A 14,247-nucleotide genomic window follows, 5' to 3' on the forward strand; every position below is an offset into this window, starting at 1 on the left:
ATTATTAAAATCTAATGCCTCAAAAAAAGAGATAAACTTGCAGAACCTTATCATCTCTGTAAGATGTAGAACATTCTTTCCTCGCAAAGAACAATGAATAAACAAATCAAACGAAGATATTACATTATGCATATGGAATTTGTATTCTGAAAAAATCCTGGACATGAGATACATGGTTGTCCTTATCCAAGGAAAAAATCTGCAACAGGTCTGTAATTGATATGTGCTATAAATTACTGACCAGTGTAGGGGCTACGACATTATCAGTTACATTAATTGCCTGAAAAAAGATAGCATGCTGAGAGCAGAGGAACAGAAAATTTTGGATATCTTGGCAAAATTCCTAGGACTGTTAAAACAATTTAATACGATAATTATTATGTTATATCTAACGTCTGTGTATTGAAATGTTTTCATGATGATGTTGCTTTATTTCACATAAAAGTTGCGTGCGCTGAAAGGAAGCCTCAGATTAAAAAGTTTTTTTTCATTCAAGTACGATAGGGCATCCTTCCGGCTAGATTATGTCATACTCGTGAATAGATTGGTAGTCCTGATCCCCGCAATGGACACTATTTGTATCCGATATTCTATCTTCATCGATATGATGGAGATTGTTTATTTGAACCGTATGCAGATGTGAATATTCATCAGAATCAGTACTCTGGTTGTTATGGTTACCAACAATCACGTGATCATACACGGATTGAAAACAGTCAGATGTTTTGATAGTATTTCCTTTTGAACCAGTATGTAGAGTGTCATATGTGTCACTAGATTCGGTTACGTCTTTTGTGTATTTTCCCTTAGGTAGACCAATGGAGACTGTGCTATACCCATTCTCAGATGTTTCTAGCGTCTCTGTACTACCAAACGCTATTTCAGCATATAAACTGGCACTCGAGTTCTGCACGGTCTTGGAAGAATACTTGGAACAATTACTTTCGTCGTTAGAAGTGTTGACATTGTACGTTTTATTTGCTGCACTATTGAACAGATGAGTGTTTTTTGTAACCATCTTTCGACGGAACAATACGTTTTGGTCATCAGTAGGTCGGCATTTTCTGAATAGCAACATAATAGTGAAAATGTAAAGAAAAGCAAATCCGGCAAATTCAGACATTTATGATCATATAAAAAGCAACAGAATCTAGTGAACGAATTATTTAACTCAAAGTAATTACGCAATATTGATCCTTAAGAAACACATACACGTGAGTGTGCCCTAGCCATTTATCTCTGACCAAGTTTAAATGCAGACAAACTTTTTGTTTGTTTTTGGTTAAACACTAGTCATAGTTAATTAGATTTGTATCGAGAAATATGCACGAGTTCTGCACTGGAAAAAAATGCGCGACTACGATTTTCAACCCGTTTTACGCGAAAAATTATAAACTTATAAACAATGTTCAAGTAGATCGTCAAAGGGTTACATTCACAGTGTGAATGCTACTGATAATATCTCAATGATAATTCTCACTATGTCACTGAAAAGTGTTATATACTTAAGTATATATTTGTTTCCTTTTCTTTGTCCAGATTATTATACCGTTAGTTATATTCAATTTGATGACACATATTCTGAAATGACTTACCGCATACTACAGTAGACGATGACTCCTGTAAGGGCAGCCACAATCGTGATCGAAACTGGAACTGAGATGTAAACGGAAACGATGCCATCTTTAGTTCTCCCTAAAATTTATTAATCTCAGGAAGCAAGATATAGAGATTTACACCACATCCTTTGTATACAAGGGGAACAATCTGCTTTAGAGTGAAATTGAGTGAGTAGGTTTTTCAATCTTTTTAACCTGCTATTCAAGATAAAACTATCCTACATCTAATATTCCTGAAATTGTTTTCTTTAATATTTTGATATTTCTAAATATTTTTCATGAAATCTGGCTCTTAGATGTAGTTAGCAGAAATTTTTCTCCTTTTTTTACTTGCTTTCCGAAACATTTTTACTATGTGACATTTCGTGGTATTTAAAGAACACGTTATTTATGGACAAATTTCGTACCAAACAATGCCACACTTCCCTCAAGGGATGGGGCAGGGTACTCTGTTGTCGAGTTGTTAAGGTCGGGCTTTGAATCACTTGCCTGTCACAGATGTGGGTTCGAGCCTGGCTCGGGGCGTTGAATTATTCATGTACGGAAGTCATTCAGCTACCGAACGGAAAATATATCTCATATATACACACAGAGACTGTAAAATCCAACAAATGATGGGTAATAACTCAAGTGAAAATCATCAACCACAACATTCCAACGATATAAATAAGTTTGGCTATGATCACACACTAAGTGGTGAAATTACAAAAGCAAAGAAGCACAAACGTTATAGAAATTTACAAATCAAAGACCTTGTCCGCTGAAATTTATTAAATGTCAACATGATGATGATTTGCACAACTACGTCTTCCACTGACCACTCATGAGTTTTTGTTATATTCGGCCGACAGATATACGTCAAGTAGTCTAAACACTGTAAAGAACACCAAATCGAGGGCTATAACTACACTGAAAATCTTTGAACCGGAACATTGCGATGATATGCACTATTACGCTTAGCGGTGATCACTTTTGTGAAATTCGTTGTAAATCTTCCTCTTGAAATCGGAGAATTTTCGCAGAAAAGGTAAAATACGACATATCATCCAATGAAAATCAATGATCCGCAACATGCCGATAATATGTACATCGGGACTTAGTACTGATCACTCCTGTAATGTTTGGTGGAAATTCGCCTATAAATAGAACAGAAGTAGCCGAAAACTTAACTAAGCTTTTTAATGGTTACTTTTTGTAATGCACGGTCTAGATCCGCTTAGTGGTGTCAGAGGAGTTGTGTGGACAACCTTTTTGACACTTAGACGGACAGACTGTCAGACAGACGGACAGCACTCAAAGCATTATCTCTCCAAACTATACGTGGGAGACAAAAAAATATAGTCTCAATGGTACGTATAAATGCCAAAAACAAATAGAATAAGGTTACAGATCTGAAGAAACTTATTTATACTTCAGTACTTAAAGCGATACTGTGATGGAATAGTGAACGAAAAATTAAATTGTTTCAAATACATTTTGTATTAAAAGAGAAACGTTTTTCATCTTATCTTACTTAAATATTTAGTAAAGAAAGATACATTTATTTTAGACTATGTTGGTGTGTAGTTGTTATGATTTTAACTACTTACAATGTACGGTTGCTAGGTTAAAATACTACCCGAAAATTGCTTTGAAACGTCTTATTTGTTTTCGAATGTAAACAGTTCAAAATTTACAAAATGATAAATTGTATGCATTTTACATCAGAATTAGTTTTGGTTATGTACCATTCTATGGAAACACAAAGTTTACGAAAGCTTCCTACAGGATATTTATCCTTTTGTTTTTACCTGTGTCGAGATCAGCCTGTGCAAAAAACGTACTCATACTTTCAGATGTTATTTTCATGGAACCATTTGATATCACAGGTCGAATTGTTGTTTGTACAGATGCTGTAAATACACGTGATTATAAAAGTTAAGGTATAGGTCCAAATTTCGGAGAAAAAAGTTCGAACGTCATCAAATCATAGAAAGAAAGCATTGTTTTACATGAAAATTTAACAGCATACAAAACATTTATATTACTCAACAAAATTATTGTCAATTTATTCATGTATGTATTGAATTCCGGAAAGGGACTGCATGGAGGGGCCACGCATCTGGACAGTTCAGCGCCTTTAAAAACTCACCATTTTGAAAAAGCTGTTACATGTCTTCGTTTAGATGCATTTGCAACATCGTGCGAGAGTTTAAACTTTACATAACTAGGTAAAACATCGTTTTTGACAATTGTTTACATTTATTTCTTTACAAATGACATTCTTATTCAAAGGGGGACAACTCATTAAGAATATTTTAAGTATCCAACTCTGTGGGACAGAACAGTAAAGCATGTATTTGACAGATAAGCTGTGCGTTAAGGTGCATTTACTAAAAAAATCTATTATTTTGTGATATACTGCTAAACCTTAAGTCAAATAATTCTTTCAACAATGACGTTAATTGTACACACTATTTTTGGACTTCCCTTTTACTTGATGCTTTTTAAAAATTTATCTTAACACTTATGCTCAGACGTTTATTCGAAGTCTTATTTGTTTATCCATTGCAATTTCCGATTACAAACAGCATTTCTGGGGTACGCAAGACTATAAATAGTTTTGGTATTTGTAACATTCAATGGAAACACGAAGTTTACAATGGCTGATTATTGCTTCAAACTGGATATTTATCCTTCCGTTTTTACCTGTATCGAGATCAGCCTGTTCAGTAGATATACTTGCACTTTCAGATGTTATTTCCATGGGACCGTTAGATGTAGTAGATCGAAATGTTGTCTGTACAGCTGCTGTAAATACACATGCTTGTTAAAATTATCAAATTAGTTTAAAAGCAATGACATTAATTGTACTCACTAATTTTGGATTTGCCTTGAATTTGACATTTTAAAAATATTTCTCTTAACACTACTGATCAGACTTTTATTTTAAACCTGGTTTGTCTATTCATTATAATTTTGGAAAACGAACAGCATTGCTGGGGTACGCAATACTATAAATAGTTTTGGTATATGTACCATTCTATCTAAACACAGCGTTTACAATGGCTAATTATTGTTTCTACTGGATATGTATCCTTCCGATTTTACCTGTATTGTGATCGATCTGTTCAGTAGACATAATTTCAGATGTAGTTTTCATTGAACCGTTTGGTGTCGTAGATGGAATAGTTGCCTGTACATCTGCTGTAAATACACATGCTTATAAACATTATCAAATACGTATTTCAACAATGACACTAATTGCATTATTATTGGATTTGCCTTGTTCATGTACTTGATATTTTTTCAAAATATTCCTCTTAATATTACTGAGCAGACTTTCACCCAAAATCTTATTTTGTCTATTAATTGCAATTTCTGATTACGAACAGAATTTCTGGGTTACACAAGACTTTGAGTAGTACTGATACAAACGCTCTGTATTTCCCCCAAATACGTTATGCCTGATCATGATCTCAAGAACGCTGGATATAGTGTTACTCCTAATGATATCACAAAGTGCAATACATTTTGTATTACATTGATTATAAAAACAACAATGATTTAGTCATTGAATATTTAACGTCTGTTTGAATGTTCTTGTTTCTGATGCGCATTGAGTCACTGTAACAACAATATAAGTATGTCAATGAAGATTTTCCGGTTTTTTATCGTTGAAGATGACTTTAGGTGTCCCTTGGTTCAAAATGTAGGGCACAGGTGAAATCAAAGGTGAAATCAACAGTGTTTAATTTGCAAGTTGCATGACATCGTCACATGAAAGAATTATGCAACCTTCATTGGGTTTCAAAAACAATGATAAAGGCATTCATTACTGTAGCCAATGTATATGCTTATGGTTAGAACCTCAACCTTATTATACGTTTTAAGCAAGATTTTTGTCTTTTTGTCTTGCTTTTTGTAATTCGTACATCTACAGTATTCATTGTGGAAAGGCTTTCACGAATTACATTGCCACTATGTAGTATCAAACGAATAAAATAGAAGACATTTAATTTCTGAAACAAGCTATGCTTTCGACTATATTTTTCTTAACTTTAGCATCTCTGATTGAATTGTACATGAATGTTCTGCAAGCACCAATGATTTCAATAACAAGAAAATATAAAATAATTTGAAAAAAATAGAGCTAATGCGTACTGTGAATAAAGCAAGGGCGGAGAAAATTTGGTAATCAATAAATTGCGAATTAAGTATTGTTTTGCGTTAAGAATGATTTTTAACGAAACAAGATACAAACATCTGTGGCAGTTTTCAGGTTGTATGGGTTGCAACTCTATTCCTTTCCACCGATAGCAAATTCCCCTGATCAAATATGCTTTAAAAGACAAAAGCCTGTTACTCTTTATTTCAAGACGTTTGAAAGTTCATAAAGACATCGTAAAGGAATCATACCTGATGCTGCATCACAAAAATCTCTTAAACAAAACAGATCATGGTGCGAATCTTTTTAATTGAAAATAAAATTGCAATTATCTTTATCTTGAGAGACTATCAACGATAGAATACTGGTCAATTATAACATTTGTCAGTTCTTAACCAAATGGTTATTCACCTCATGTTACACGTTTGATCTGAGAGCATATAAATAATTCATGTCAAAGATCTTATTAAAGTTTTCGTGAAAAACTTAAACACAAGTAGGTAAAATTAGCTAGAATATGTGGATAGTATAATGTATGTAGAGATGCAATTCTTATCCTACCTTCATGCGAAATACAGGGCAAAATCTAAGTGTAAGATAGATTTTTGCTTTATTGAATCAGTGATTAAAAAACTTAAATTGGACCCTTTTTGTTGTTTTTTCCAAAACGGCGCCATTTTGTTTTATAATATTTTATGAGCTTTTATTAGTTACGTGAGACCGTGTCACAAATGTATAGCGTATTCCTACCGTATTTGCAATTACCATTTATTGCTTTTTTAACGGAAACGCTGGAAGAAACGGAAAATGACATCCATAATGTTTGTCCAGGGTTTTAGCTTTCTGCACCTAAAACAAGGAATATTATTCTGGAATAGGATATTGTTGAATGAAATCGACAAGGATTCGGCTATCTATTTTCCTGTCAAGCGTCGTTATTGCTTGTATAAATTTAAATCACGCCTAACGTGTACCTGTATTTCGAATAAAGCTTCACTTGGTAAGAAATTAAAATTTAGAAATTGCTCATCTATATACTTACCCCATGTATCATAAATTGAAAGTGACGTTTCTCCCCCACAGATTTCTGTCTTATTACCAGGACATGTATAGTTGCATTTGAATGATCCAGTGTAGGGGGAAATACTGATACTTTTAGAACAGAAACAGCGGTGTCCCTGAAGGTAGAAGACAATTTTGTCATTAGAACATATAATCATGTTATGGCATGTAAACAAAATCTATTCAATTTATATAGCTTGAATGTCTTATTCAAATTGCAACCATGTTGTCCTGCTTACAACTACAACAAAACAATATATTTGACAATATTTTACTTATGAAATGAAATACAGTAGAATGTTTTAATGAAGTTATACGCTTGTGGAGTGATTTCACGATGGGGGTGGGGGTCTGGGGGAGCCTGAGTGAATTATGCACGCGGCGTATTATCGATTTGTATTGTTGAGATATATGATAACATGGTTCTCCTATATATCATTCCATTCTAATATGACCAGGCAGGTAACATTGCCCGATCTGGCTTTCGACATAAAAACTAATATTTCTTGAAAAATAATAAAGATATTCCTTTCAAACTTTGTCCATTTATTAAACATAACATATGATATAATTTAAAATAAAAATAACTTGGTTGCCTTCAGTTTTGGTTAAATGTGAGTTTTACTGTCCTCGGGATAAAAAAATGTACATTTGAGAACAACTATTATCATGCTTTTTTTGCATTTAAACAATATTAATTTTACCTTTGTCGCTGCATATCTCAAGATTACAGAACGACATATTTCCATACACGAAGTACCAGTCATTGTGAATAAAAAGTAAGTGTTATTTCTTTCAGGAAATGAGTTTTTGTCAAAACAGCCCATATGACCAAATGGTTGGGAAGCTGGAGAAAGAAAAATAAATTTCATATTATAATACCAGATACTAGAACAAGCAATGATGTAAGATATGATTAAAAGTAGAGATTTATATCATTAATTCCGTAATAATATAAGCCTATACATTTTAACTATTAAACAGATAAAGCAGAATGCCTCATCTGACCTTATAAGGGTTATAAAAAACTGATCACGTAATTATATAGAGACTACACAAGTCTAATCATTTAATTATATAGTTATTATATAAACTTTTCATCTAGTAATATAAATATTACACAAAACTAATCCTATGATTACACAAAACTAGTTATCTAATCATATACATATTTCTCAAAACCATTTATGTTATCGTATAGAAAATATAAAAAGAACTATTCATCTAATCATGTAAAGATTGCACAGAACTAATTATATAGATATTACTCAAAGCCAATAGATTATAGAGATCGATTCATCTAATCATATAGAGATTATACAAAACTTATCATCCAGTCATAAAGAGATTGTACAAATTTAATAATCTACTTATATAGATTACACAAACCCATTAATCAATTCGTATAGATATAACAAAAACCTTTATCATCTATACATGTAGAGAAAAAAAATATATCAAACAGGGAATGCCACGTACCAAAATCGCAGCCTCCACAAAACTAAACCTACAGCACGCAGACGTGTACACCACAAACACACACACACATACACATACACGCGCACACACACAAAGCCAACACATGAGGACAAAACGAACAAACATAGGAACACAGTGGGGCACCACCTTGGAACGGTCAGTGGCAAAAACACCACTGGGGAGCTTAAACCGGTTTATGGTGGGCACCCAACCTCACTCTTAACCCCACCATGTTCCAAAGACACGGGACAGTGTAAATAAAAGTAATCCCCTCCAGGTGAATCTCTAACACACGTAATGGAAACAAAAAGGCATGGCATATAAAACACAAAAATGCTCGTGTATAAATATATAAAAAGCAAACCTTTAGAACCAAAAAACGTATGTACTCAATGCCTTTTCAGAAGACAGAGCAACAAGAGAAACACCCTTAAGGGCCCGACGAAACAGGCCAGAAGACAGATATCAAAACAGTTCAGTCCTGGTAGGATTTAAAAACTGCTTATCATAGAGCTCTCCTCCTCTTCCGTCAGACACAATCAAAGAGGGAAGCGTAGTGTCCAACCGTAAACGGGTTGAACACTAAACATGCGGTATGTCTCAAAACAGTTGGGTCGTAACCTCTTTTAATAAAACGTTTTATAATTTTACCACATTTGGTTTACCATGACCCAAGATCTTACGAAGTTTGTAAACCACACCCCCATAAAAAACAGACACAAAACTAATCATCTAATCATATAGAGTTTGTATTAAACCAATCATCTCATTATATAGATATTACATAAAACCAATTATTTAATCATTTAGGGATTACACAAAACAAATGATGTAGGCATATAGAGGTTACACAAAACTTATCATGAAATTATAAAGAGATTACATTATGTAGAATTATAATCTAATCATATAGAGAAGATTAAACAAAACTGATTATTTATATATATATATATATATATATATATATATATATATATATATATATATATATATATATATAATCATGTAATCATAGAGAGATATAGAGATTACACCAAAGTCATCATCTAATCATATAGAGATTACACAACTCAAATTATCTATTCGCATAGGAATAATATACAAAACTAATCATCTAAACATAGATATTTTGCTCAATTGATCATTTAATGATACAGATATTACACAAAACTAGTCATCGAACCATATAGAAATTGCATAACCCTAACCAAAATGAAAAGTTGCGGCAAATTTGTCGCAAAGTTGCGGTAAATTTGCCGCAAACATTTTAGTTCACCAGAACAGAGTAATAAATGTTTGCAGGAGTTTGCCGGTAGCGGAGATCTTTTGGCAAACGTTTTGGTGGCTTTGTGGCAAACTTACCACAGACTTTACTGCATGAAGAGTTTTGCCATAACATCGCCAAAAACTTTATTACGTGATTTTGTTCACCGAAACATCACCAGAATCTTTTATCTATATTTTTGTTATAAAAAAGTCCGCCAAAAGCTTTTGATTATCTGACCAGATGTGAAAGTTTGCCAGAGGATTGCCAGAACAGTATCACGTGACTTCTTCTTTGTTTCTATTGGCTGCGTAGAGTTTCAAACTGCCAAAAAATTATCGGACATCGTTGTATTAACATGGATTATTTTTGTTTCCGTCCATGTTTGTACTAAACAAAAAACTTTTACAAAACAAGAAATGAATAAATTACGAAGTATACAGTGTTTTTTTTTCGTGGATAAATGTAAACTTAGTTTCCACATTAGTACGCATACAAGAACCCATGTAAGCATACAAAATATTTACTAAAGACATAATTTGTCATACAGATCTCGTACATTTGTATTTCTTTGAAGGTGCCTATGAGAATATCCTGCTCTAAAGTTAATGTTTACGCGGTAAGGAAGCTCTGTAGAGTTTTAGTAGAAAAATAATAGTAATTATGTATAATAATTGCTTTTGAATCGATAACTTTGCTATTAAGAAATTTTAAACAAACAAGAGCAACTTCAAGATATTTGAAAAATATTTTGATTTTCATAAAAGTTTAAACTATCACATGGTCCCACTTTACAGCAAAATCAATAGAAATAATGCGTCAAACATAAAAAGTAAAGAGTGTTCTTGGAACGTTCTTAAGTATTATTTAAGTGACAAAATACATCAAAAATAGTTGACGGTTAAATATCCTATAATATAAAATTTGATTTAAATTATATTAGATCATTTTCGTCGCATCATTTATAAGTGGCCTTTCCTACATCATACATTTTAATAAAGCGCACATATACAGTAGGAAAAAACATTACAATAATGTAGCCTTTCCAAAATGAAACGTTACAGCAGTACATAATTGGTCGTTTACATAACTGACATCTACAAAAATGCATAGATTTAATAAGAAACACAGAGAGCGGTCAAAACAAACATATAATATAATACGTAGGAAAAAAAACTAATGCATGAATAATACTTAATAACGTAAATATTTTGTGTACTTACAATCCGTGCCATAAAAAGGAAGCAGTAAACATAGGAATAAACTAGTCCATTTCTCCATCTTGTTACCATTATTACCATTGTTCAGTAAGGAAGTTAAAAGCCATTAGATATATGAATGCCTGTTAGTAATCAAACGTACATTCTGTGTAATTAAATTGTTTATATGAGTAATAACGCATTTGCTTCTTTGATGCATGACAGTGCAGCTTAGTATAGTCATGTTGTTTACAATCACTTAAAAGACAGAAAATTGTATGTCTGAGTAATTTCTATTCTTCTTTGCGGTCCTTTCCGATCTCAAACTCAAGACGAGATATAAAGCAAATTGTTAGGACATAATGCATTGTTTCAATTGTCAGCGGATACAATGATTTTAAATGATTATCAGCATGTCATATTTTTACTTCCGGGCGAAACGTGGATAACTGCTTTCTTTCAATGCAGTTACTCATGTTATGAGCTCGTTTGATGATATATGAATGCAAGTAGACTAAGGATGTAACATATATGACAGCTAAAGGTTGCCTTTGATGTTGATAGATAAACATTTTATCACTGAAAATGAACACTTCAAAAACTTAATTTATTATGATTGGTAGCAAACCTCCATTGAACAAATGTTTTACAAATTTGATTAACATTGCTGGTGATGTTTCGTGAAAGTACAATTCGATATTCTGGTGCATTTTTTGATGAAACATTGAACTTTAAAAAAATGGAAAACTCAAATGTACAGCCATGTTGGATAACCTACGAATTAAAAGCATCCGAAAATATTTAACTAAAGCAGCCACTGAAATTGAGTTTTGTCTCTAGTTAATTTATATCTGGATTACTGCGATGTCATATTATATGGTGTAGCTAACGGTGAGGAGTGTAAGATGCAATGTATTCAAAACATGTGTGCAAAACTTGAACTTAACAGGAGGAAATTTGACAGTTCCAAACAAGCATTTTTTTACTTACATTGGTTGCCGTTGGAAGCAAGTATTGAGTTTAAGTTACTTTCTTTTATGTAGAGCTGTCACATTGGCAGAGCTCCTATGTATTTAACAGAGCTACTTACAAAGTAAGTTCCTAGTAGTCACAGTTTGAAATCGTCTGAAAATTCTAGATGTCGTTTTGTGAAACAAGTGCACAAGATTCACAGATAGAAGTTTCTGTACCGTTGGTCTAAAACTGAGGTATAAACTGCCATTAGCATTACACGAAAGTTAATCACTCACATTTATACAAAATCTAAAAAGCTTTATTATAGAGATTTTATGGCATCGTTTTAAAAAAAACTGATAATTGTTTTAATTGCAATAACAACAGGTGTTAGTTTCAATTTTTGGTGAGTTTCACATCTCATCATTTAAATTTTCAAGGCTTGATATATTAAACATACATTGAATATTTCATTGTATAGAAACAGACGTTTAATCAAATATATCCGTTTCAGTTTCAGTATCAGTTTCAGTTTATTATTTCTAATTAGCTGCTTCCGCTTTAATATTTTCCATTCAATAAATTTATGTACAAATATGTAACATTTTGATACTCAATGATGTTTAAATGGGTAATAAATTCTCTAAAGTATCTCAATTGTATATATTCATTGTGTGATTGTGAGATAGGATACATATTTCTCCATCACATCTAAATTGATAATCTATTTTGTTTTGGTCTTTGTATGCAAACATACAGATAATAGTATTTTTCCCTCTCTACATTCCGTAAGCAATGTATAGGCAAAAAAGGTACATGCAATTAAAATATCCATGCCATATTCGCCCTATATTTAACTACATGACGGGGTGGTTTAAGTAGATAACTTCGAATAACTTTCACCTAACTGATGTGGGCACAAGACCTCGCTTAGGGTTCGAATTATTCATGTGTGGAAGCAATCCAGCTGACCTTTTAAAGGTTCCATTCATTTACACAGGTGGCCGCTCGTACCTGAAACATGTCTGGCATGTAGGCATGTTTGCGCTCTAAAAGCGCCGAAACGCCAAGACGTATATTTCAGAAATCAGCCATCACAGTAGCCGTTTCTGTGGCTCGCTCATTATTCAATGGCCTGAACACAAATGTATTAAATCATTTTAGCTTATTACTCAATGGCCATAGCACTGTTGTTTTAATCATTCTAGGTCATACGTGACAATTCCGAGATTGTACAAACAATTTAAATAATTCTATGGTAAATCTGAGTTCAGAGACAATTACTCTAGCATTGCAACACCAATCATGTCCATCGTTTTCGGACACTTCATCACTTTATTGTATCTGCCATTAGTTTCTGCAACTTTCAGGGCGATATAATAACATCAGTTTGGAAATGTGACATATCATAATTAGTATTGTTACACAAACTGCTTTAAATTGGAAAATCGGACAAATCAAAATTATTGTCGTGGCACTATTTGATCTGATTTCTGTGCTTCCGAGAAATATACCATTACCCAATCTTTTGAAAATCGGACAAATCGTAACTATTTTTATATTATTAATTATTTTTGTTACACTAATTGCTCTAGACGCGAAGATCAAATAGAGATAACGTCCTAATAAAGAATATAGGATACTAGTGGTCCAGGGAATGATACATATCTATATTAAGGTTCAGTTTTGGCACAGATTTTAAGTCGGAGGATATGCGCCCCTCATCGATGTGGGTTCGAGCCTCATTCGGGGCGTTGAAGTCTTCATGTGAAGAGCCATCCAGCTGACTTACGAAAGGTCGGTGGTTCTACCCAGGTGCCCGCTCGTGTTGTAATAATACACGGAGGGGCACCTTGTGTCTTCCTCCACCATCAAAGCTTGGAAGTCGCTATATGACCTATAATTGTGTCGATGCGACGTTAAACCGAACAAAACAAATAAACAAACTTTTGTGAGCCTTGTGAATATGTACACGTGGAACTGTATTGATTTATCAATAGATCAATGCTGTGAGTATATGACGTTGGTCTGATATAAAAAATTAAAGTATAACGACTAAAGTAAAATGCATAAGTGTAAGTTATTTCACGTTCAATAATCAATAATATTTAGTATATCATGTTACATATTTACTTTTGTACTTAACTATTAGAATATTTCCGGCTACAACTAAAATACGACACGACAGAGGTTTGTCTACTTAGATTTACGGGCCATATAGGTATGTAATTAGACGTTATTTTATAGGTGCGTGTCAGGTTAAGGCCAAAAAGCATTATGTAGATGCTACCGTATTTTAGCTACACTCTTATAAATTCGACTATCGTGTTAAATAATGGCATTGTACGTTTAAAAAAAAACAACTTAACTTTTTAAACAAATAATAAAATAAAGTGAAGGATATTTGAATTCAGTAGTTCTTTAAATTTCAGTGTCCATTGTGGTATTTTTTTGAAACAATTTTCTCCTGGCCAGACAAGAAAACGGACACTTAAACCTATATGTATTCGTTGGTAACATCAT

The 14,247-nt window shown here is 33.0% G+C and overlaps 1 protein-coding gene across 6 annotated transcripts; it reads right to left on the reverse strand.

Annotated features, from left to right (window-relative positions):
* Window positions 1-349: 349 nt before the first annotated feature.
* LOC123542352 (uncharacterized) lies at window positions 350-10,944 on the reverse strand. Of its 6 annotated transcripts, XM_053531743.1 has the most exons (9): window positions 10,795-10,861; window positions 9,812-9,895; window positions 7,533-7,675; window positions 6,809-6,944; window positions 4,710-4,805; window positions 4,308-4,409; window positions 3,410-3,511; window positions 1,596-1,656; window positions 350-1,064 (listed from the first exon to the last, which is right to left on the reverse strand). In XM_053531743.1, the coding sequence occupies exons 3-9, from the start codon at window positions 7,653-7,655 to the stop codon at window positions 518-520; spliced, it is 1,167 nt and encodes a 388-aa protein (XP_053387718.1). In that variant the 5' UTR covers window positions 7,656-7,675; window positions 9,812-9,895; window positions 10,795-10,861; the 3' UTR covers window positions 350-517. The 6 variants fall into 6 exon arrangements, with proteins under 6 accessions (XP_053387718.1, XP_053387717.1, XP_053387715.1 ...); XM_053531742.1 differs by lacking the exon at window positions 9,812-9,895 and having other exon boundaries at window positions 4,308-4,406; window positions 4,710-4,802; window positions 10,795-10,944; XM_053531740.1 differs by lacking the exon at window positions 9,812-9,895 and having other exon boundaries at window positions 4,710-4,802; window positions 10,795-10,944.
* Window positions 10,945-14,247: the final 3,303 nt, after the last annotated feature.

This window comes from Mercenaria mercenaria, chromosome 19 (assembly GCF_021730395.1).
Source record: "Mercenaria mercenaria strain notata chromosome 19, MADL_Memer_1, whole genome shotgun sequence".
Classification (NCBI taxonomy): Eukaryota; Metazoa; Mollusca; class Bivalvia; order Venerida; family Veneridae; genus Mercenaria; species Mercenaria mercenaria.